Source organism: Tachypleus tridentatus, chromosome 7 (assembly GCF_004210375.1).
Source record: "Tachypleus tridentatus isolate NWPU-2018 chromosome 7, ASM421037v1, whole genome shotgun sequence".
Classification (NCBI taxonomy): Eukaryota; Metazoa; Arthropoda; class Merostomata; order Xiphosura; family Limulidae; genus Tachypleus; species Tachypleus tridentatus.
Window position 1 is genome coordinate 57,398,098 of NC_134831.1, and position 26,253 is coordinate 57,424,350.

Genomic DNA, 26,253 nt, shown 5'->3' on the forward strand with positions numbered 1-26,253 from the left:
GGAAGGTTGGGAAAAGGCAAAATGGATAACATCAAGATCCAAATCAGGCACAAGAAAATCATGGCAAAAGTGAACATGAACATACCAGCACAGGAGGAAAAAACTAATTCAACAGGAATGCCATATATCTAGAAACTGTTGAAACATAAGAATCCTGATTGAACAGCCAGGTGAAGAACCAGGAAAGGCAAGGAAAGGATGGGATGAGAGAGGCAAACATTGTGTTGGAGAGATCAAAGATGAAAATTAACCCAAGTTCATTGGTAAACTGACAACGTGGAAGATTGGAATGAGAGGGAATGTAGAAAAGCAAGATGCAATGTGTGACAGATTTATTATTATATATTTATTTTAATATAGATGCCAGCTTCACTTAAGTATATATTTAAAAATACATGCAACTTATTCTGTTAGATCTTTATTGAGAAATTCACATCTATTCATTATAGTTGTAGAAGATCCTCAAATGTAAGAATCAACACTGTATGTGTGTATGTAAATACCAGTATTGTTCTGCAAACTGAAATTTATAAATTTAATCTCATAATACTTTATAAGCAGACATGCCAATGACATTTATGAAAGAAAGAGGAAAAGGTATATAGCCTGGCGCTACAGCGCGACGCAGCTGCGCCTGACTAGGGGGGTCCGGGGGCACGCCCCCCGGGAAATTTAAAAAAAAAATGGATGCTATTTGGTGTGATTTGGTGCAATCTGGGACATAATTTATTTATGTTTTTTGACATTGCAATGTTGGAAAAGTACACAATATATATCATATAAAATAACAAAAGGAAATTAAAAGACTAAATCAAACTTATAAAAACTATAACTTTCATTTACAGTTTTTAGCAGATTGATTTATTCTTTTAATTTGCATTCATTTTTTAGAAGATATATCAAAATATCTAAAATTAACAAATAAAATAAAAAGTAAATAAATGAAATTTAAGATTGTTTATTTGCTATTTATTCAGTTTAATTTTTTTCTAAATCAAAATATATTAGTAATATGAGTTAATAAAGCCAAAATAACTCTGTAAATATTTCAAATACAAATCATTTCATTATTATCCTTTTTGTCATCAATAACATCATCATCATCAACTACTGGTATGCTGCCAATTAAATGTTTTACAGTCATTGCCAATAACTACTTCTCTGCTGCATATATTCCATACAATTTTCAAATCACATAAAATTACTCTTTTGACTAATCATGACTACCTACAGTTCAAATTGTTCATCTATGCAATCTTGTCATTATACTACTGGTACCTTAATGTCAGTGAATTTTCCATTCTTTCACCAATTGACAATACAAACTAAAACAGCATATGAAGGAAAGCTATGACATTGCTTAAAAATTCAACTACTGATATGGTTCAATATTAAACTACAGATATCAGTGATATGCCTCAGAAATGAAATTTTGTACAGTCACTGACATCAACAACTACTACTCTGCTGCATGTATTCCATTAAAATTTCAAATTACTTAAAATTACTCTACATGACTACCTACAGTAAAACTTGTTCATCTATACAATCTTGTCAGTAAATTACTGGTACCTCAATATCAGTATATTTTTCATTCTTTCACAATACAAACTGAAACAGCAAATCAAGGAAAGCTTTGACATTGCTTCAAAATAAAATTAATGATATGCTATAAAATAAACCACTGGCACTGTATGCTGCAGATAATAATAAAATATTTTCAGTCACTGATATCAACTTCTGCTCTGCTGCATAAATTACAGTCAATTTCCTTTAATCAATCTTGGCTACTTTTCTATTTTTCGAGACGAGGGTTTCCAGTGCTCTCTTCCGAGCTTTTTTTCTCTCCTTCTCTGAATGGGCAGCTCTCTGTGCCTCTGCAGCTTTCTGGACTTTTTCTTTAGCCAAGGTGGCTGGGCCAGATTTCACAGAACCATAGGCCTCAAGCCTTTCTGCCCTTTTCTTCTGATTCTCCCTCAGCTTTGAGGTATACTTTGAAGCTGCTGATCTAATGTCCTTACACATTCTCTTGTCTACAGGATCAAAATGAACATCTTTCCTTTTAAACATTTCAATCGCTGTTGTTTCTTTGGAGCGTAGAGAATATTTTACCATCTGGTATGCACACGATACCAGACCAAGAGACCTGCAACGAGACTGCCTCCAAGATGGCGGTCAGATTTTTTTTTTTTCTGCAATAAACATTGAAAAAATACGATTTCTCCTTAAAAACCACCTACCCGGCCCCCAAATCGCTCATATTTTCTCCTCGAATTTACACGAATCTCATGGGTGATCGTTGGCCGTTTGAAAACCTCGGAAATCCGTGTTTCAGCGAAAAAATGGCATGCATGTATAAGCCAATGCTATCTGCCAATAGACAGTATGTATTAGTGGTTTCCTACAATCAGTATACTTTAAACCTTGGAAGCTATAACTATAATTAATGCTTATTAATTGGGAACTTCAGACACTAACCAGGAATGTTTGTAGGTTTCAAACACTACATAAACTATTTAACTTCAAAAAGTTAACATTGAGTGGTAGTATTTTTATGAAAACATTACATACCTTCATTGGTGATAAACTCAATTTGTATTTGGTGTGTGATCAGTGAAGAGCTAGCTAGCTCCCCATAAAGTAAATTCTACTCCTGACTGAGAACATCTACTACCTCTGAAAAATGATGAGAAACAGGAGATCAAAACTGAGAAAACTTTGTATGCAGATGAATGACAAAAGCATTCAAAACTAGAACACCCCATTAAGTACACAGCTTCTAAAAGATGTGAGGATCCAAAGACTATGACTCTCTTAAGATAGCCAAATGCCTCATCATCTAATTAGAGATGTGCATGAATGAATTAACGAGATTCCAACTGTCCCTATCTTATCTACTATCTAGCAAAACCACAGCCAAGCTTGGATAAATCAGCCAGGAATGTTCACTCATCCGGAATACGACATGTTAATAAAATGATGTAATAAATGTCTCCCCTTGCCTAATAGTGAATGAAACAACTGTAGAATTGTTGGAGTGTACCATCACCATTCAGTCTCAAAAAGCCTGTGGTAAAGCTTGACAAAATACAAGAAGTTCCAAATGACTGACATCAAGAGAGGCTTCAGAAAGAGCCCATCTCTTTGAAACCTCCAGTCACTAGGTGAGTTCAGTCTATAATGAAGGCAAAAGAGTGACAGGGGTGTCTAAAGGATCCAAAGCAAGACCCCATTGATATATCATTGATGCATGTGAGCATGATCAAGATAAGTGAAGGTTCTAACAAAGCCCAAAAATCTCAAGAAAGAAAGAATATGTCACACGGTAGGATAAGGAGAGGATGAGACACTGCATACTAAAGTAGAAAAGGGTGAGCCCAACCAATGAAGAAACTGAAAAAACGCCCTGAAATGAACCAAATATTGTATGATCGTGATGAAAGACATCTTCACTTTGATAAGCCAACCCATCCTTGCAGCTAACAGGAGAAAAAATTGAGTATGTAAGACAAAATCATCTTGTAAAAAGGCAAGAAGCCAGTCATCTAAGTAATTGTGGAAATGAAAGCCTCTGGAATGAAGCAAGTAGGCAAAAGCCAGACTACTCAATACAACACATAAGGAGCTGAGGTAAGTCCAAAAAGAAGTCACAAAACTGAGACATATGTCCTTGATGAACAAAGCAAAGATACTGTCTAAATGCAGGGGAGATGGAGATATGCATCTGACACATTAACCTCCATAAACTACAAACCTGGAGTTAAATCCAATGAAGAGCTAAGTATGGCTCCATGGTGAACTTAGGAATGACTAGGAAGCAGTTCATGGATGATAAATCAAAGAAAGAACATCAATCCTCCATCGTTATAAGAACAAAAAACAGACAATAATAATATGGATGAGAAGGGTCTCCAAATTCGATAACACCTTTGTAAAATAAATCTTAAATTGCCTCTGTAAAATGCTGCCTACAAATGGCATTGTGAGTCAACATGGTAAGTGAATAAAATTGGAGAACTAGAACTTCTGTGTCGACTTTCAGAAGTCATGGATCCACAGGGAAGAACTTTCAAACTTTGATAAAGTGAAAGATTCTGGCCTCCACCAGCTCTGACCTGAGAACATAGTCGTTAAGGAAAAGGTAGAGTTAAACACAGTGACGGGAACAGGTTGGTAGGATAAATAAGAGGCCAACTGATGATAGAGAGGTGAGCAGACAGGCTAAATCAGCCCTCATCTCCAAAAGTCAGTGATATCTCCAAACACCTCTTGATGCAAAACAGGTGCCATACATAAAGTAAAACAGAGGTAGGAAGTAAACAAATCTTAAATAAAATGATATTCATACCTAGAATATCACAACAACAAAGCAATCACATCTGTAATGCCAGAGCTGAAGAGGAAAAGCTTGCCATTGTAGCAAATGGAGATTTTGAGTTTCACCTGAAAACCTTTTAAGAAAATGATGAACAACCTCAGATAAATAGTGAAGGGAGAATAAAGAATGAAGAAGAGTTGGGAAAAAATAATTAAAGTATTGGGGACCAATCTCCACATGTGATAGGCAACTCCAAAGGCTGTGAGTCTAAATAAGACAAGTCAGAACAATAATAAACAGCATGATCGTCCATAGTGTATCAAGGCTGAGACACAGTGACTCACAAAATTGTGTCCCAAAATGTCTTACATAAACTACAAAATCCGAGGAAGAAATAAATGCCAAAATAATGACTCACAGGAATGTCCCTGATAAGGACAAGGGTAGAATTATAGAAAACAGGAAATAAGGACAATGTAACATACTCAACAATTTCATAAAAGAAGAAGTAGGTCTGTGAAATTACCCCCAAAATGACATATGACTGAGAGGCATACTGAAGAGACAGTAAAAGACTGTACAAATCTTTTTTTCTCCAATCAATAAAACCCTGAGAAGGGACAATAGGACCATCAACAATGTGTTATGAATGTTGCATGAAATTGATCATTTTCAGAGCCATCACTTCATAAGCTGATAATCATGGGTCCAACCTAGTAGATGTGGTCAGTAAATCCACTGCAGCAGTAGCAGAAGTTGTAGTTGTGATAATTCAAAACTGCAAGCAAATAACTCGGGAAAGTGAAGTAGGAGAGATGAGATAAAAGAATCTTAACTCTCAATGTAGAACAAAAATGGGAAATAACAAATGTGACTGATATAGAAAAGTCGTCTGGAAATTAGAAAAAGTTAAAACTTTTGCATACGTTAACTGTGAGTGAAAAATATGTCTACACAAGACTGCCAGTTGAGAAGTGGGAGTATCACAGGCTTGTGATAAGTGAAAATTTGTGCAGATAGAGGGTAGTATAAATCAAGAAAAGCTTTTTCTGAGAAGAGATAAGATTTTGTATCAGAACTATTATGTACTAGATACTAACTGATATTGTTCTTATTACACAAGTCAAAGGTTTAACTAATGATAACCAATCAAACTAAAAGTGAAAATATAAATTTCTGAAGTTTGGTTAATTAATTCAGAATTTCTTTCATTGAATGAAATAAGTGAATTGAACTTTATTCTTAAAACTTATAAAACTATAACATATAACAGAGTATATTTTCAAAATAGAAAAAATTCAGTATTTATGTACATAAAAGTCATTATCATTCTCTAAAGATTCTACTTGATATGAAATAAGCAAATTGAAGGCAAGAATTAATGTATCAACAGAAAGATACATGAAACTAGATGGTCAATAGCAATGTATGAAAATCTTTGTCTAGTGCACTTTAAGTTACTTTGTATAGTTTTGTAACATGTTTACATATAATTGCAAAAATAGTAGTAGGTATACATTATCAATATAAAGTGGGTCAGTAATCTGAGCTGGCTGAGTTATAAAACTTTTAAACTTCTGGAAAATAACAACCAAACTTAGGTTTCACTGAAATAAATGGTTTACCAACCTGTTTGCTGAGACCCAACATTGCACAAACCATTTCTCGTGAGTAAGGCTGCTCTAGAACATACTGTAAAAGTGCTGTTTGGGGAATCAGCAAGTCCTAGAATAAATATCATATGATTACAAAATATTCTTGTTGTTAAACATGAAACAAAAAACATCATCCATCAAAATTACCAGTCATTTCTGACAATAAAAAAAGACAAATAATCAATGTTTGTTAAAATCCACAAATGATTCAAACCATTATTTTAGGAAAATCAAGAAGACATGAACATCATACTTAGTTTAAATAACAAACTTTTAGAATTAACTTTAAAAAAAATGTACAATATGTATAGTATTGTGAAAGGCTTGCATTGCTTATCATTGATGTATACGGTTGTAATATCAATCTGTCTTCCAGTTTGAAATTTGATTTTTCTGCTTTAGAGTAATGATAGACAGAACACACCTATGATTTTTTCTCTGTTAATTTTCCAACTCAATAAAGTCACACAATACCTTAAGTATTTTAGTAACTATTTGTGTTACCTAATATTTTAAAATTAAAACTGTATTTGTTAATACCAAGAAACTAAAATGCACTCCTATTATTTAACTGGACAATGGAAAAACACACATATTTGGCTAACTGAAGCATGGCCTTGTTTAAATCAAAGTTAGTTCACCATTCAACATTTCAGTATTGTTATGATAAATTTACAATAAATATCCTAAACTTTTAATGTTCTTAGAACATTTTTTTATACTATTTAGTTGTTGTTTTTTTCATCATTAAAAATGTCAGTCAACCTACCTTTCTGAATGGAAGACAACCTCGCAGTGAAAACTTTGCAGTGGTTGGATCAAGCTTCCAAACATGTCCAAGTCCAACTGAATGCCCAACAACTGGTAGCAACATGGATCGACCTGGAGTTGAATAAAATACTAACAAGACTAATGGAGGCTACTGATTTCTGTTTTACACAATTGTAAAACTACATGTATTACTTTTGAATGCTATGATTTAATCACAAATATTATTTGTTAATGCTGCCCAGAAGATTTGTTATTAAATTTACTATTGAAAAATTGTTTCTGTGAGAAACTTGGAGGTTAATAAAGATCCATGTGACAGAATGACTAGTTTATCTACTGTTTTTCACAATCTGTAGTTAAATTGTACCATGCAATAAAAAATAAGACATTAATAAAGCATTGCTTGCATAACTTCAAAAACTCTATTAAAGAACACCATTTTCATTTCTTTAATATAACATATTCAAAAGAAATGATTTTATTGAAACTACTATCATTTTTTTATGTAGAAAAGTAAAAGCAAATATACAAAGATCATCAGTTTTGTTACTTCTTTACAGTTATATAAAAGGCATGAATAAATGTATACCTTTATACACCATATTAAATGTTGATTGGCAAACAAGTGCACACAAAAAATTAAGCAAGCACAGAAATAAAAAATTATTAAACAATGGCTAGCATCATATTAAATGTCAAACTTTTACCACATATTACAGCATTAGGTGAAATTAATAAGTAAATATGTACCAAGTGCCACACTTAAAACAGAATCACAACACAAATCTGTAACAAGTACCACAAAGAAGATCTGTACTAAGTAGCACAGCTATGATGGAATCACAAAGTAAATCTGTATCAAGTACTACAACTAAGTTGGAACCACAAGATAAATCTGTACCAAGTAACATAGTTAAGATGGAATCACAAGACAAAGTTGTATTGCAAACTGCGATTAAAGTTGAATCCATAGATACAAATGCAAAGAATCACTGTCTAAGATAATGTATCACAACCAAAAGTAAAATGGAATATAAAAATCATACAATAAGCCTGCCCTATTAAAAATACTTTATTAAAAATATGGAAAAATTTAATTATTTGGTAATGTGTAAAATTAAGACAACTATCTTGCTGGGGAAGCAGCAAACTAAGTCTACAATTATAAAATTTTGCCATTATATATTATTATGTTAAAAGCTATTCCATGCCATATAACACAAGATTAAGCTTTTACACCACAGTCCATGTTTAAACACTTTTATAGTGAATTATTTTGATATCAAAGAAACAATATATTTTTTATTACAATGGTGTCATTAGTGTTTAAAATACTGATTAAAAATATACCAATATACAATCTTCAAAGATTCTCAGAAATGATAATGCATTGTTCCATGAGGTCAAACGTTTAGAACAGTTGCCATAATCTATATATTTTATGTACAAGTTACAAGGAATACCAGTTCTCCTAATAAATATTAAACATTTTGGATTATTGATGTAGGAAAAAAAATGAAATATCAAGAAAAGTTCTACCATATCTCTCAATGTAAATAATACATTTTATTTATGCAAACTGTCTCTATTACTAGAGATTTCCTTGAATAAGATTTTACTGGTGACAGGTACATTGTTCATTGGAGATTACAGCCTAGCAACAAGCCTAAAATAATCAATGTGAAAGCTAATTATTTTTTATTTAATTTCTGTAACCCTAGCAGATGTAACTAGAAATACTGCTAAGTGATGCATGAGTGTACATATTTATCTACTATCAGCACTTAAAAACAAATCAAGCAGCAATTAGATACAAATCTTACTAGAAGTATTGCTAAGTGATGCATGATTGTACATTTTTACTTTCTATCATCACTTAAAAACAAATCAAGCAGCAATTAGATACAAATCTTTCTAGGCAAATAAAAGCTTTCCTAAATACTTGCATGATTAATGTTATTTTACCTTTTCTGATGATTTTTAACTAAGACAATAAGCTATTCAAATGTTTCAAAACATGTTGACATAGATGGATTTTTCTTAAAAACGTTTGCTACTTAAGTCAACCTTTTGTTTAATTTCTTGTAAGAGAATGAGTAAAACCAACAAAAAATAAATTACAGTTAAAAAAAAAGCTTGTTCTTCTACTATTGGTCATCATATTGTCATTTAGCTTTAATAAGTATATAGGTGTTGTTAAAATGTTTAATATCTCAAATTTTTTTCATATTTTAAAATCAAATTACTATTCCAGCACTGTCTAAGGTAAGTAACAGTATTGTGAATGGTTAAAATTTATTTAAGCTGTTCAAAAAATAACACTAGTAAATCTTTTGAACAAATTATATATAAAAATAACTTTCTAAACTTATAATGAATGTGAATTATAAAAAAAATCCAGACATTTTTCCATATGTTGTTTGAGATTTATTTGAGGCTAGGTTTAAATTCCAGTGTTAAAATTCTCATTACGCTTAATTTGTTAGCACAGTTCTCACTAGACTACTTTCACGCTACAGCAAGTTTAAAATACAAGTGATGTAATCTAGATGATTGAAAAAAACATATTTAGTCATTGAATTTTATTTTGAAAAAAAGAATAATATTGCATAAAAGACAAAAAAAACACTAATAACAAATACAATAGCATCACTTTCCTAATAACATAAATTTTAAATTTTGTTGTTCAAACCTTAGGAAATATTCTTTTTAAATAGCATAAATTAGTATTCAGAGCTAACTGAAATGAGCACGAACGTAAAAAGATATTGTAAAATTAATATAGTTCTGTTAATCTAATATCAGTTCAGGATAAAAGTAACACTAGAAACACTTACGTGTGACTGACACCATCTGTGCAGTAGGCTGGAAACTATCTATAAATGATGATATTAGCTTAGAAAATTTCTGGAAAAGAAAAACAGAGAAATTTCTAAAACAATAAAATATATACAATATTTCAAGAAAATGTTTTGTTTAATAGACTACTAGTACAATTTGGCTATTTGATTTTCAAACATTCATAACTTACAAAACTTACCCAATGTGGCCAACCACCTTTTGGGCACAACCTCTTCTGAACCTCATCAAGAACTAAGTAACTTGGAAGGAGACTAGCATTTCGATCAAAAATATGTTCCATTACCTACAACAAAGAGTAACAAGTAGCTTTATGAAACCAGACTTTTTCAATCTCAATATTACTAAGAGTTGACCTCAAAAAATTGTCAAAGCAATGTAAAGACGTGAATGATTTGTACATCAAAGAAACAAATTTACAGAACTTAAGATGTTCATTTAAAAGAAAAAAATTAAAGCCAGTTGAACTTTCATTTATTTCTTATATTTCTAAACTTCAAAGAGCTTTCAGAAAGTAGAACCGTCTTTTCCCATGAGGTGTATTAATTCTAAATCTAAATTTACTTCTTTTTTGTTCCAATTATTTTATCATACACCATATGAAATTATCAGAATGCTAACATATAAAGTTTGTACATGGACCTAGCTGATTGTTTGAGGCATTAATTCTCAAATATTTGTCTGCTGCAACTATTTTCAGACAAGTAAATAATATATATATATATATATTGTATATGTAATAAAGATCTAACCAGTTGCAAAGGAACTTAAAATACTGTGCTAATGATTTTTAAAATTTTTACAAGTTAATGATTCACACCCATCTTTATAGAAAACTAAAAATTATAAGAAAAAAAAATCATAATGTCTTGGATGACAATTATTAAATATTTAAAATAGCACAAGAACCTGAACTCTTGTGTTTTGTATATTCATATCTGCACAACAATAATGCACAGACTGACACTGTAACATCAAAAGAAATTCATTATTAGTATAAAGATGACTGTTTCCATGATCTAAGCATGATTCATGCACACAAAACACTTCCCTTAATTATCAAAATCTATTAGGGAACATGGGCAGACCATCAGAATCAAGCTTGTCCAGAACTTGCATTTACATGCCTTTATAAGTAACAGAATACTTTCAGCACAATGTTTCTCTCTCTTTTTTCGCATGAAGTTAGTCAATGGAAATCTATGTCCATCCCAGGGAATTGAACATCAGATTCAACATTGTAAACCTACATGCTTAATGCTGATCTGTTGGAATGCTATCCAAATTGAACAGTATTTCTGGGTACATAATTATGTCCACTTGTGTGTATGTACATATATACAGCTTTTTATAATTTTTTTGTTAAAAACCTGCTCACTCTGTCATTCTTTTATTTATCTATATTCTCATCTCAGATTTGCCAGTGCCCATAAAATCTTTCCAAAAAATTAACTATCTTTGTATACAGAAACATTTATTGTCAATTCATGAAGGCAGATATTTTATGTTCATGTTTATATAATAGGCACATTTCTAGCTGCATGTACATTCACTGAACATGAAGAGAAGGATCAAACAAATTTCTTTTCACTTGACCGTTTATATTTCAAATTGGCAAACACTGACAAAATAAGCAGAAGAACTTAAGAAGTGGTTTCTTTTCTGAAGTATGTACTGTAGAATTTAAAATCAAATGTACAGTATCATTTTCATCTCAACTTTCTTAATCCTATAGACTTGGACTATGTATTCTTACACAACCATCATCAAACAATAAAGGTGTACATTCTACAACTATAAAAATACTTCTGTACCTTTACAAAATTAAATGAGCTTTTACTAAACATTACAAGTACTTCATATATTAAAAACATGATTATTCAATACGTAAATTTATTAAAAATATGTTTGTAAATACATGGAGTCAGAGTGTTGACTGCCTCCAGTACAAAGTGATATTTCTGTTAAAAGTATTTTTCTTCTTCTGAAAATTTTGAAATTTCACTTGCATAACCTATAAAATCTCTTAAATCAGTAATAAGTTTTTTTTTTCACTTAAACTGTATTTTATCTGTTATGTTCCTTCCATACCCTGACTGTACACAGAACTCTTATGGTAGGTATGATGCCATTTTGACTGGCATCATAACTACCATAAGAAATATAAATTATCCTTTTGAGAATGACTGCAGATTGTAACAAAAACTGCAACTGTTTATTAATAGCTTAAGAACTATAACAGTTTACACTTGTTATACTTCATTTTATCATTTAACTATATCTAATTAATAATACCATCATACAAGTTGTAAAATCACTCTGTGAACACAGCTAATATCACTACATCAAATGTCATAATGCAAAAGTTGCTCAAAAGCACACCTCCTGAACAATTTTATTATTATTATTCATTATCTACCTAGCCTAACTTGATATGTTTCTATTTTTACATTTCAGTTACTTTCATAATGATGAATAACAAGCATAGATAAAGAAAAAATAAATATAGTACTTACCACCCTTCAGATGCCAATGAAATTTAAGCCTACTTTTTATAATGATGGTACTAACAAACAATAACACAATGCAAAGAGTAAACAATGTTCTTTAACTATTATAATTTGCATTACTTTCAAAGTAAAACAATAAAGGTGTAAATTAACTTCCTTTGCTGTTAACATCTGAATACCTTGAGATAAACACAGCATCAGATAGACAAATAGTGAATGAATGTAGACATAAGATGAATCAAATGCTTGAAAATTTAAGTACACAAAGGCAATAAAGAAAACTCTAAAATTTGAAACTACCATTTCAGCCATTACTCTTAATTTGAATACACAACAGAAGACCACCAAATCAATCCAAAAAGACATAGGTCTTTTACCAGCTATTAATTGTTATAAACAACACTGCTGGGAAAGATTTCCAGATATGACCATAATTAATTTAAAATTTCAAAATACATATTTTTAACATGGATACTTTCATTAAATCACTCATTATAAATAGGTCAAAATGCACATGTTAGTATTATTTAGAGTTACATTCAATATTTAATTAATCTATTTGATTAACATTGTATAACAAAAACTTGGCAACAAAACACAGATAATAAATCAGTTTTTAATATAAGTTTTATTATCTATGTTTTGTTGCCAAGTATTGTCTATTTTGATATTTAGTTTAAAAAGTTTTCTTATGGGAATCACATTAATGAGCTGATTAGCTAAATTTGTAAAAGCTCTTATTACATAATTAGAAAGCTACAAAAATTATGATAGTTATAGGACATTCTTTGCTTTTTACATGATATTATTTTGTGTTTTTTAGCTGTGTTATGCAAATAGATAAATTATTTAGTGTAGTAGTATCATTAATATAAAAAAGTAAGTTTCATCGACAGACTGGAGCAATAAAAAAAGTATATCTTTTGTTTTTCATGTTTGTTCATTATTACAAAGGTAAACTAAAATATAAAATCTGGAAACTTGTTAGGTTATACATGAATCAATTAAATAAAATAATTAAAAAAAAATTATTCACAAAGTATGCTCATGAGCAGCTCATGCAATACATAATTTGATATGGTAATGTGAACTGTGCTTTTAATGAGTGATTTATAACTTCTATGGTAAAATCATTAGTTAGACATGGTTATGAGCCTTAAGCTATTTAGAATAAACAACTGTAATTTCATAGAACAATATGCAGTCATTACAGAAAGCAAAAAAGAGAAATTTAGATTTCCTAATTTTATATAGTGGTTACAAGATCACTTAAATTGTTCAAATAAGTACAGTAAGCATAGAGAAAATAATAGATTAAAAAATTAATATTTATTTAGCAGGTTTTACAAATTACGTTTATTGAAATTTCAATTTAAGTTAAAGAAGAGTATCTTAAATCTGAATATGAAAATCACTTTGCAATTGAAGCAGTCAACACTTTGACTTCACAGGTTCATGAACAAACTTTTAGTAAAAATATTTAATTGAAAATCTGATCTTTTCTTTACAAAACTCTTGTAATGTTTACTGAAAGCTTATCAAACTTCATGAAGATTCATAAATTATATAAAAGGTTATACTATGGAAATTTTGGTGGTCAGTTTGGGATCATGAACTTTCTTGAATTGACCAAGCCAATAGCAACAAAGTTAATAAGTGCATATCATTTGATTTGCATTCCACTGCAGTCATATCATTCTCAACATTTGTTATTATGCTAATCAGGTTTTTTTTTATCAAAGAAATTAAACAAATAAAATGATACAAATTGATTTTAAAAAACCACCCAAACTAAAATCTAACTATTCTTACCTGCTGAAGAGCATTCAGTTGATTCAGTACTGACACATTAATATTGGATGGGATTATAGATGTATGTGCTTTTCCAAGAATAATTTTCAGCAAGTCTCGTACACCCTTAAAGAAACAAACATATACTTACTTTACATTGTATTGAACTTGAAGGCCACGCTTTGGGCTAATGAGTATCTCACATAAAGTAGTGGTGTTCAGTTTAGCCAGTCAAATAATGATAATCAGTACCAGTTACAATGGAAATAGAGATAAGAAATCACGATTTATTTACATTTTTATTGGTGTAAAATACTTAATTTTAAATTTTAACCAATAATATAAAGTTCAGTTTAACCAACAACACTAGAATCATACTCAAATGCAAGTTAATTTAAATAAAAGACGTTTTCTTTTAAATTTGCCATTAGCCTAAAGGAGCAACATAATAATATTCCTTAACAAATTACACTGTTACTGTAGCTACAGTTTTCCAACAAATAGATTCATGAGATAAGAAATATGATGTTGAATAAATACAATTAATGTCTTTTATTATTGAATATTGTTTTAAGTACTCAAGTGTGTTACTTAATCAGTAAAAACAGAACATAAAACCATAAAAATAGCAAAATCTACACTACTATTTCCTCATTTAACTCACTATATCCGTATCATTTCATACCTACATCTGAAACTACACACATTCCATAAGATGGCTATATAATCATGAAATTGTTTTTGAGGAGATGGAGCCACAAGTATACTCTTCAAAAAAAGAAACGCAAAAGGGATGTTTTTTTATTTTAAAAAGAAATATATGTAATAATGTTACAAGCTCAGGGTATGTGATATTACATGTGTTAAGGCACTGATTGTCAGACCAAAATGACAATAAAAGTTGTGCACTTTGAAAACGGAGGAAAACATCGGATTTTTTGCCAAAACGCATGCGTGTCCAATAAATTTGTTTGAGAGATCTGCATGTTCTGCAAGTGCAACATGTGCAAAATCCCTATATAAGTGACGGGTTCTTGGTTTCCATAGCTCAGTGTTAAGCCACCAACACGCAATACAGTTACGCCAAGACTGACTGAAGCACAACGCAACAACGCCATTGGTAGCTTGGAAGCAGGTGAATCTCGATCAGATGTTGCCAGAGCTGTGAATGTCCACCCAAGCACCATCACAAGGCTATGGAATCGTCACCAACAACATGGATCAACTTGTGACCGTCCACGATCTGGCAGACCTTGTGTGACCACGCCCACACAAGATCGCTACATCCGGTTACGTCACCTTCGGAATAGGACCACCACTGCGATGTCTACTGCCTCAACCATACCAGGACTGCGTAGGATTTCCGATCAGACCGTATGCAACCACTGACGAGATTTTTAGGCCCAATGTGCAACCCATCATGGTGAACATCAACGATGTTTTTCAACATGACAACGCCCGTCCTCACACAGCCCGAGTCACCACTGTCTTCATGAGACACCACAACATCAACGTTCTTCCCTGGCCCTCCAGATCACCAGATTTAAACCCCATCGAACATCTTTGGGATGAGTTGGACCGACGTCTGCGACGGCAACAACCTCAACCGCAGACTCTACCTCAGCTTGCAGCAGCTTTGCAGGCTGAGTGGACAGCCATTCCACAGGATGTGATTCGTCATCTCATCGCTTCCATGGGCAGAAGATGCCAAGCAGTTATTGATGCTCACGGGGGGCATACTCGTTATTGACGTTGAGTGACGTTAAACTTCAACTAGTGAGCATGGACTTCGACTTGTGAGCAGACTTTGGATGTTGAGCAGTGAATGTGCAAAGTTTCACACATGTCATACAGAACTACCCAGAATAAACTTGTTAACAATATGTCTCAAATTTTGCCTTTTGAATTTTTTTTTTTGAAGAGTATATTTTACTCACAAAGCATCAAGCCTCAAATAGTGGTACTGTTGAATTAATCAGTCAAACAGCACCAATTAATTGCAAATTGGCAAAACTGCTTATATTAAACCTCTACCCAACAGATTTTCTTTGTATAATTCACTAATAATTTTCATGTGGACTCAAGAACAAAGTGAAAAATGTTTAAAAATACAAACTTAATAATAAGCACATATTTTTATGACAATTAATTAAGAACACAACAGCAATGTAAAAAAGCATTTTTACATTTTCTTACACAACATTAGTACTGAAATTTGTATATTTTTAACTGGGATTAAATAATGCCAAAAGATAATTTTGTTACTACACAATAAAATTAATGTTAGTGTATTTCTGAAAATTAACAATTACAAAGACTTGCAATTTTAAACTTCATAAAAGTTGTTCTGGTTTTAATAACAGATTTTCCATAATTTAGCTATGCAAATTTTGAATATATATATATATATATATTATATATATATATTTATTTATTTATTCTATCATGTAAGGATCTTTTACAAATCAAGAAGAAAAACACTTAGTTAAATCATTATTTCATTTACCACAATGAACATTTTTTATTATTACAATCATCATTAAGATATGATTAATAAGACTCTCACGTAGTGATTGGTCCAAAGAAATCCATAACCAGTGGTTGTTAGCATGTTAAGTATAACAAAATGTGACTCATTTCAATGAAAACAAATCACTTATGTGAAAATAAATGACATTTTGTAAAAACTCTGTATGTTATGCAGAAAAATAGATATTTTTAGATTTGACATAAAGAAATTACTGTAAAACATACAAACATTTCAAAACAAAACCATCATAGGCCTTTGTTATGGTTCTCTGCTTCTTTCTGAATGCACCAACTTTCCTAATTCAAGCTTCTCATCTCCAATTTATTCTCTAATATCACTCTTCTTCCTTCAATTTTGCTCATGAGCTCTTGCAACTTTTCCCGAGAGTTTCCAAGAGAATAATGCAAAATTGTAAATACCCCACTAAATTTAGTCCACTGTTTAACACTAAATAAGGAATAAAATCTGAAGCATCTGATCCAACACATTATAAGTTATAATTTCTCATACAGAATATGCATTTTCAGCAATACTTACCTCCCTCAAAAGATTAACTATTCTTATTCAGTGCTACCCCTTATATGCTCATGTGATGCATGTGACTCCCTCTACACTCCTCTTCTAAACTTTCACTTCAAAGTCTAGCAATAGGTGTGGAAAAAAATGTTGGAAGTGTAGGAGTTGAATGGAGGTAATTACCTATCAGATCAAAATTTTCAGTATGTGAAAACTATAATTTCCAATACAGTACTTCCCTCTACTCACAAGGTTAGCTAGAATCCCATATTTAGCAGAAGGAGAAGATTCCAGTGCAAGGGAACAACAGAAGAACCCCCAAAATCATTCAAAGGATACCCCTGACAATGAGAGAGAGAGATTTGTAGAACAGAATAGGGAAATTGCACCACTTTTAAGACAGGTATGCTTTTCTCCTCTGTGTAACACAGAAGACTGGAAATTGTGAGGGGTAGAGTGGTTTGGATATGATGAGACTGTACTTGGTAACTCAACTACTTCCAAAACCTCCTTATGGACTACCAACATCCACATAAGGGAGAAATGAAGATCATACTATCTTTTCCTCAAACCACAAATTGGGAATTAAGTCCTGCACCTATTTCTAGGTATGTCACAAGAATCATCTGTGATCTAACAATGTGGGAATTGTCATCTGGTATTGCAAAAATGTCTTGCATGGAATCAACTCCCCAATCATAACAGAAGCCAAACCCACCAAAATGCAATAACATCCTTTTAAGATGAGAATGAGGGATGATCAAGAATAGAACCAGGAACAACCCCACACATCACTGTTGTGACCCAAGATACAAACAGAGCAACTGGGGAAAGAAGACAGACAACCTGATGTGTGTGAGGACTTATGGTGATTAGGCTGGTTGAATCCAAAACCTCAATGCTGTGAAACAACTTGCATGGAAAAGAAGGATGAAGGCTCCCAATCAAAGGGGTGAGCAACAATTATGACAGATCAATTCCAATGTGTATTTAATGAGTATCTGGGAACCACATTGCCCAGTAAAGCAACAGATTAACTCTACTGTTTGTGCAAACAGTATTAAGAAGCCACATTAACCAGGAAGATGGCTGCTCAACTGCTCAACTCCAGTGAGTGAAATGGATTTAAGAAGACCACATCCACCTGTAAGGTAACTGCTCAACTCCAGTGATTGTGTAAATGTTATTAGGAGACTGATTCATCTATTAATGTGATGTCTTGACTCCAGTGGTTGTGTATATGTTATTAGGAGACTGATTCATCTATGAATGTGATGTCTTGACTCCAGTGGTTGTCTAAATGGTGACTGAGGGTCATGTCATCCAGTAAATCTGATCAGAAGGCTATATCAACTACAAACATGATGGCTCAACTTCTCTGGAGTCCATGTTGCATCTATGCCAGAAGATCAACCACTACCCTACTCTCAACTGAATGGTTCTAACCTGTTTCTTGTGGAACTCATTCAGGAGGGTGCATCCAAGGTCAATTACCCCAGCAGCTTGGAAGCAGAAAGTGGGAAGGACTATCATACTCCACCTGAGAAACAAGGGTGACAATGCAGTGAAGCCCAGATGAACTTCATCACTGTAGACAGTAGAATGAGTGAAAATGACCCTAATTTTAAAAAGCAGACCATATCAAGTTATTCACTTGAGACATGGCAGAAACTGGCAGCAATCCCCTTCTGCTTTAGCCATGCAGACCATAGATGTTATGGCCCACAGGGAAATATAAGGAATTATTCAGTATGGGAAATATGTAACACTGAAAATCAGAAAATGATTCAAATGGAGGTAAAGTAAGGGAACAATTGACCATGTTAATGACCCAATCCTGAAGGGTAGGATGCTGGTTAGATCAATATATCTGGGAGGAATGCAGGAACAGGAGAAGTAGAAACACTACGGTAATAGAAAAACAAAAGGTATGGGAAAAAAAAATCCCATAATATCTGGAAAGTTAGGAGACCAAAGAATCAGGTGAGAATTTCTGCTACACAAATCAGGGTAGGCAGGTCAACTAGAAACCCCCAGACAGTAAATGAAATATGGAAAAACTGCCACTTGCTTTATCTACACCACCATGTCAAATGGATGTATGGAGCTAGCTAACAAGTAGCAACTTGATGTGTGAAACTGAATTGCCATGCCAAGGACCTAACATAAGGCAAGCATGAAGTTTACAAAATGTAGAGGTTGGAATGTAGAACATGTGGTTGGTTTGGCATTTTATGGCACAAAGCAACTAGGCTATCTGCACGAAGCATCCAGTACAAAGTTAAAAGTAAAGTAAAATTATTAAAATTCATTAAAGGAATCAAGGTAAAACAAAACAAAGTTTAATTTTTGAATTAAAAACTTAAAATGTTATATCCAATATTTACAGCAAGTTTACAGCAGTAAGAAAGAAAGTACAGTAATACAAGTTTTTTTTCAGCTGCCTTAAGGTAATATTTGGGGATTGTAATAAGCCATGGTGTGATGGACTGACCAGTGAATACAGCAATGTTATCCAAGGACAGCCCCAATTTATCCAACTGCACCTGGATACAAAGGCCAAAATAAACAAAGGCAGATCATCTGTTCTGAAAAAGCAAGGCCAGGTGGGATGCTGTGGCAAGGATCAAAGTTTCAAAGCATACAGTAAAGACAGTTGCAAATGGCAGAGGTGAAGAGGTGGCTTATGAGACAATGTACAAACTCTAGTCTGGGGAGTGTGGAAAGCCCTTATGCAGAGCCAAAATCCCTGATGATGAATGGTGCCCAGCATTTTCAAGGCCAAGGTCTTGGCAGAGTCATAGACCAGTGACCCATAGTCTAGTTTCAATTCAATAAGAGCACAATATATTTTTAGCATAGAACATCGATCAGCTCTCCAAGTGATGGAAGAGAGGGCATAGAGGATGTTCAATGCTCTTGTACATTTGACTCATAGCTGCTTGATGTGTAGTATAAAGGTCAGCTTATGGCCAAAGATAAACCCTAATAGCTTTGTCTAAGGGACCACAGGTAGCACAAATTCACAGATATAGAGTTCAGGAACTGAGTAAATACCCCATTGGTGGCAAAAGTGCAAGAAAATCGTTTTAGAGAAAGAGAAGTTAAAACCATTTGCTGTGGTCCACTTCAGTAAACAACTGAGGGCAGTCTCTAGCTGTCGCTCAATATATCTCATGTTCGACGACTGACATGAGATGTGAAAGTTGTCGACACAGAGCCCATTTGCAACAGTAAGAGGGAGTTGTTCAGTAATGGCATTAATCTTTATAATGAAAAGTATGACCCTGTAGAAAAGAATGGGAAAGTTTCGAACACACACAAACTTGTAATCACCTGTCCATTAAAAATTTTTTAATAAAAAATGGGCAAACGACCATGTAACCCATGTAAGTGGAGGTCTCGCAAAATGCCATACCTCCATGCAGTATCATAAGCCTTCTCAAGGTCACAAAATATTGATACAAGATGTTATTGTTTGAGAAAGGCTTCTATAATAACATGAAGTAAACTGTGGTGGAGTGCTGTCATTGGAACCCACACTGGTTGGGTAAGAAGTTGTTGTTTGATTTAAGGAACTAAAAAAAATGAGCATTAACCATCCTCTCTAAGGTCTTACCTAGACAGCTCATCCAAGCAATTGAACAGTAGTTTGAAGTAATCTTGGAATCCTTCCCAGCCTCAGAGAAAAGCAGGATAATAGCCTGGTTCCAGGCATCAGGAAAAACATTCTCCTGCCAGATCCAGTTGAAAACAATCAGAAGAATAGTAAGAGAGACAGAAGATAGGTAGCAAAGCAACTCCTAGTGTATATCATCAGGTCCAACCAATGCACTGTCAAACCGATGAAGAGCCAGTTTCAATTCCTCCAGAGACAATCAGCTCAAAAGAGGAAAGATGTCTGTTTTACATTCACAGGCGTCGTGGTCCTTGCCACCACAACGAGCACACGTCAAGGAACCACAACATGATGTCTTCGAGTGACCGAACCACTGACACTGGAAACATCTGAGCAGGTTTGAAATATATATGGCCATACCTTGCAGTTAAGATAATCTGCCTAAATGGTGGCAGATGGACGTGGTGATATAAATGTTAAATGAGGACATTGGTCGGCATCATAATTCCATCTTTGCAGCTTGAGATACATCTCACTGCAGAAACTCCCTGGGTGGCAAAACCAGTTAAAATATCCAACTCGGGGATGTTCTTCAAATCCTTTTCAACAATAACTCGTTGTGATGAATTCAAAGTAGCAACTCAACAGTTATATTCTCCAATCACCTTTGAATGTAAGAGGACTTCACTGTGTTTACATGTGGATGTTTCCACCAATATGTCACCAGAGTGAAGCTTTATGACTAACTTTGGAGAGTGAACAAGTTCCCTCTGAATGAAAAAGGGAGATGTCTGCCCTACAGGTTTGTCGGAAAGAGAATGTAATATAAAAAAATGAGGTACAGGTGTTACAGATGTTGAAGGCTGCTGCTCAGAATCTTCAAGACATGGTCATTTACTTATGGACTGTTTTTCACTATTTTATTTGAGTTTTTATTTGGGAGATTCATAATAATAATAAAAAAATTGTTTTGGTGCTTACTGACCCCACCCACCATTGAGCCCTATGAAGGAATGTACTACAATGCCAAACAAGGACACTGCAACAATGCCAGAGTTTCCTGAGCACTATACCTAAATATTAGCATCAGGTACAATGTTCACAACACCAGTTGAGAACATCCAACACTGGTACTTGATTGACCCTAACGCAAGTGGACCAGCTGATTGACCCTATAGGGGGCCACCCCAAGGCTGCCCATCTATAGGATCCACTCCTTCACAGGTCACCATGCATGGCAAACATGTCGATGGATGTTTAAATCCCAGAAGAGGTAAACTGAAAGAACAGAACATTCTCTGGGAGGTCTTCTCACCAAGTGCAGGAATGCACATCACGGCGTAGAACATGTGATCAAGATTGACAAAGAAAGAAGCAGATGAGGGACTGGAAGGAAAGGAGCAGTCAACCTTGTAAACAATGGCTAATCTGATCAAGAGGGAGCAATCAGAAGTACTTGACAAGGAGTGGACAAGAAATAATTCAATGAAGTAATCGGAAGGATGGGGCCATGTACAGATGCTAACGTGACCAGTCCAGACTGAAGCCATTACTGTCAGAGCCAGTGGATGAGATACAGGCAACCAAAAGAGAGGGAACTTGATGTGTAGGCCTGTAGCAAAATATCTATGTGTGAAGAACCCCACTGCTGATAAAGAACCTTGGAAACAAGAGGATCTAATCCCCAATCTAATGTTAAGTGGGATTTATTCAGTCAGAGCACAAAAAACAATCTGCGACCAGATGAAAGACACTGCATGTGACTTGAAATAATAAGAATGTGATGTGCATGGCCCCAGTAAAAGAGATTCAATGACCAATTCTGGTTGTCCCCTGAGTATTTGATATGTGCTACTGCCATAGAATTATCCAAACAAACCATCCCGAGACAATATCGGGTGACAAGAAAACTACATAATGCCCAACACACAGGCAGAGGTTCAAGAATGATGATATGAAAACTGCTTGAAGTCCACAGACCACTGGTCTGAAACTTTATTGTGATGGACCCATATTCTCTATGCCTGAATGGAAGGATCCATAAAAAGATATAGATGATGTAGCAAAAGAAAAAACACACCAGCAGCAGAGGTATTGGCACCCACCAATGCAGAACATCTTGTTGGGAAGGAAGAAGGGAAATGGGAGTGGAGAGAGGATCCCAATCAAGGTTCTATCTTTAATGAAATGCCCTCTAAAGGGATCATAAATGAGCATGACCAAGGGGAATCGATGAAGTCACTGAATACCAAGTCCCCAAAAACCAAAAAAACCTTACAAGTAGGAAGTGACTGAAGACATGGTGGACTAACATTCCATTAAAGAAGTTGTGAAGGAGAAGGCTGTGTTTAATAGATATTAGAGCCAATGAAGACCCTCAAATGGACAAGACATTGAGTGGGATTGAGGAAGGACTACTCCAATTTCACCAACTAGCCCATCCAAGTCATTACAGAAGTAGTTGCTGAGCATAAGTGGCCAATTTCTGTTTTAAATGAGTTAGAAGAATAACAGTTCTTAAAAATGGAGATGATATGCAAAAGCCTAGACGATTAGACCAAACCTGTGAGGTGCTGAAGCAAGTCCTAAAAGAAAGGCTTAAAAGTTGATTAACCAATCCAAAAGGTACAAACTAAATAGAAGGAGAAGAAAGATGTGATATAAGCACAGAAGTGAAGCACAGGAAACATCTATAGGTCATATCCACAACCCAAGAGAAAGACATCAATCTCAGGGAAAGAAGGACTCCAAGGTGAACTTGGAAGTTGATACAAAGAGGTTGAGGCAGAAACAACTGATTACTAGCCACTAATCCCCTGTTGTCTTGAGGACAAAAAAAAGGCAGAAACTGATAGACAGGGGAGGGGGGTGAGATGAAGGTATACAAGGCTCCAACAGAGACAAATAGCTACAATATTTGTAAGGGTGGAATGTCGGTGGACCAGTGACATCCAAAGCACAACAATGCTGGGACTGAATCAAAGACAAAGTCACCAAACTAGGGCCCTATTTAAAACCCTACAATAAATCGAAGTTAAACAGACCCAAGCCTATATATATCACAACAAACTTTAATGCCCCAACAAAAAAGAAATCACATATGTTACACTAAGAGACTTAACACTGAAAGCTGTCACTCAAATTGGTAACAAGAAACTTAAAAACTACTGATCTAAAAACTGATAGACAACTCAATGAAAGGAAAGAGCAAAATATGCTAAAATCCTTAAGGGTCACAACTTGCTAATCCCCTCACAAAACTATGAAGCTAAATGATCAGCATGATCCAGAATATCAAGGGAAGGAAAATTAAAAGTAAGGGAAGATTGATTGTGTAATAAGTAAGAATTAAGTGAATAATAAATATGTAAGTGGCATGGAGAAAACATCACAAACCTGAAGCATAAATCCATCAAGAATGATCTAGACCTAGAAGTCACTACAAACTGGAAACAGTAATGATCAACAAATTTTGGAGATGGAAAAATGACAGACAAATTCCTTGTCAACCAGCAGAGGCTCATGAGTGTTAGTGGGAGCTACTGTGAAGACTGGAAATAAAGTTGGACCATGTGACATTCCATCTCCTAATACAAAAGAGCAAATAAATCTTTCATTGGGTTTTCTGTGCCTGAGACCCATAACTCCTGAAGTGATAATGCTAACTTTGAAATTCATAACAGAGTTAAATAAATCAAATTTAGTTCAAAATTAACCACTTCAGGAGAAAAATGGAGTCAGCAATAAAAACCAAAAGAGCAAGTGCAAATTCAAACACTGTCAAATGAGATGTGAAGGTTTTGCAGGAGAGTGCTACCATTGGTTAAGAGATGTTGCATAATGATTTACATTAGAAACGTGTTAGAATACAGTAATTCCAACAAGTAGAGTGTAAGGTTTGTGGCAGACATAAGAAAAGTTCACATATAGAGGGCACCACTGAACAAGAATAACTAATCTCATGAGAAAAGTAAGTACCATATTAGAATTCATAAATTGTTTTGACTGAATATCTGGCATTTCAAATACAGTTATAAATAATTATACTAAGTTTTCAAGAACTCAAAACATTGTAAATTTGAAGGTAAACCAAACTTCCATTCTTTGTTATGTTGTATAAGCAATTTTAGCCAAATTCACTCAATTATTTTGCATTTTTAATTAATGCTAGTGCTCAACAGATCAGTTTTCAATGTCTTATAGTGATTTAGAGTTTTTAATACATTAATATTTTAGAGAAAATCAGTTAGATAGTTAGCTAAAACAAACAGATACAGTAATGCTATTTAAACTCCCTTGACAATTCTGCATTAATTGAGTTCCAAAAGGAGCCAAATATTTCTTGTTTACCATTTTTTCATTTAAGCTTTACCCCTTGTAGTGCAATGTATGTCTGCAGACTTATCTTGCTAGAAAGTGGGCTTTGATATCCTTGGTGGGTAGAGTACAGATAGCACACAGGGAAGTTTTGTGTTTAATAATAAACAACAACAACATTTAAGCCTTCAATCATTCACTCAATTTTAATGCTGAAATGTAACTAAGTATTAGTACAAAATTACTCATAGAATATATAAAATTAGCATAAATGCTGGATGAATAAAATGTTTGAGGAAATGCCAGTAAAAGAATAATTAATACCACCGAGATTCTTACACCTGAGTATCACCTCCAACACAAAACAAAATTTCACAATTTTTGTATTAATTTTACATTTACATAAACATTTATTTATCATATTATACCTATTTTGGGAATTTTATACCTTATAATCAACTCCAGAGATAATTCTTCTCACCAACTGAAAAGTCTGTAGCCAGAAATGTTCATTTTGGTACTGGAGTTTTTCACACGTAAGCAGTGTCTCACAGACAAGTATGTAAAAGAGAGAAGAAAAAAAAATATATATATATATGTTACATTTATCACCATAATCCAAATAATATATATGCATAGTAGTTGCTAGATTTGAGCAATTAACTGATTAACTAGTTTATAACTGATTAGCTGAAATTATGATTAAATGAATTAATGTCATACAAATAATCAGCCAATCAAAATTAGTGTTTGCAATTGTTCCAACTTTCCAGTACTCAAATGACTGCAATCATGTTTTTTTGTTAGACAGAAAACTATATAGTGAACTGTCTATGCTCTTCTTATTCCAAGTATGAAACCTGATTTTTAACTGTGTAAGTTGTTTTTTAAGCCATCTTACTGAAGAATAATGGTATTTTTTAAATGATAAGCAAATTCTACTAATTGCCCAGCTCTGATCTCTTTAATTTCATAATTCAAATGTTATCACTGACACAACTTAATACATTTACTCAGTTTTGGCAACTTTAAAAATAAAATTAATTCTTACTTTGGGGAAAGAAGATTAGATGATACACCAAATTCAAGCATAGAAAGAAGAAGAGTGGCCTGTCTCTGACTGCTTAGTTCAGATACATCTTTAACATACTGTTTCACTGCTGATTCAATCGAATCCTGCAAGAATAATAAATTTGTAGTATAAATACATTTTACACAAAGCATAACAAACCTGTTACATATTAATAATAGCAAAAAAAAAGTTCAGAAGTATTCAATATTATTATGAGGTTAAGATATTCTTTGATGAAGTTGCTGAATGCCATATGAACATAGCAATGATGTTTATAGACAGTTTCTACATTACA

General features: G+C 33.5%; 1 protein-coding gene across 1 annotated transcript in view; it reads right to left on the reverse strand.

Moving 5' to 3' along the window:
• Positions 1 to 26,253, reverse strand: part of MED23 (mediator complex subunit 23) — a 106,632-nt gene that overhangs the window by 75,196 nt on the left and 5,183 nt on the right. Inside the window, 7 exon segments of the mRNA XM_076511876.1 lie at positions 5,948 to 6,043; positions 6,743 to 6,855; positions 9,582 to 9,651; positions 9,785 to 9,889; positions 13,926 to 14,030; positions 25,335 to 25,446; positions 25,938 to 26,062. Coding sequence (XP_076367991.1) covers positions 5,948 to 6,043; positions 6,743 to 6,855; positions 9,582 to 9,651; positions 9,785 to 9,889; positions 13,926 to 14,030; positions 25,335 to 25,446; positions 25,938 to 26,062 — 726 coding nt within the window.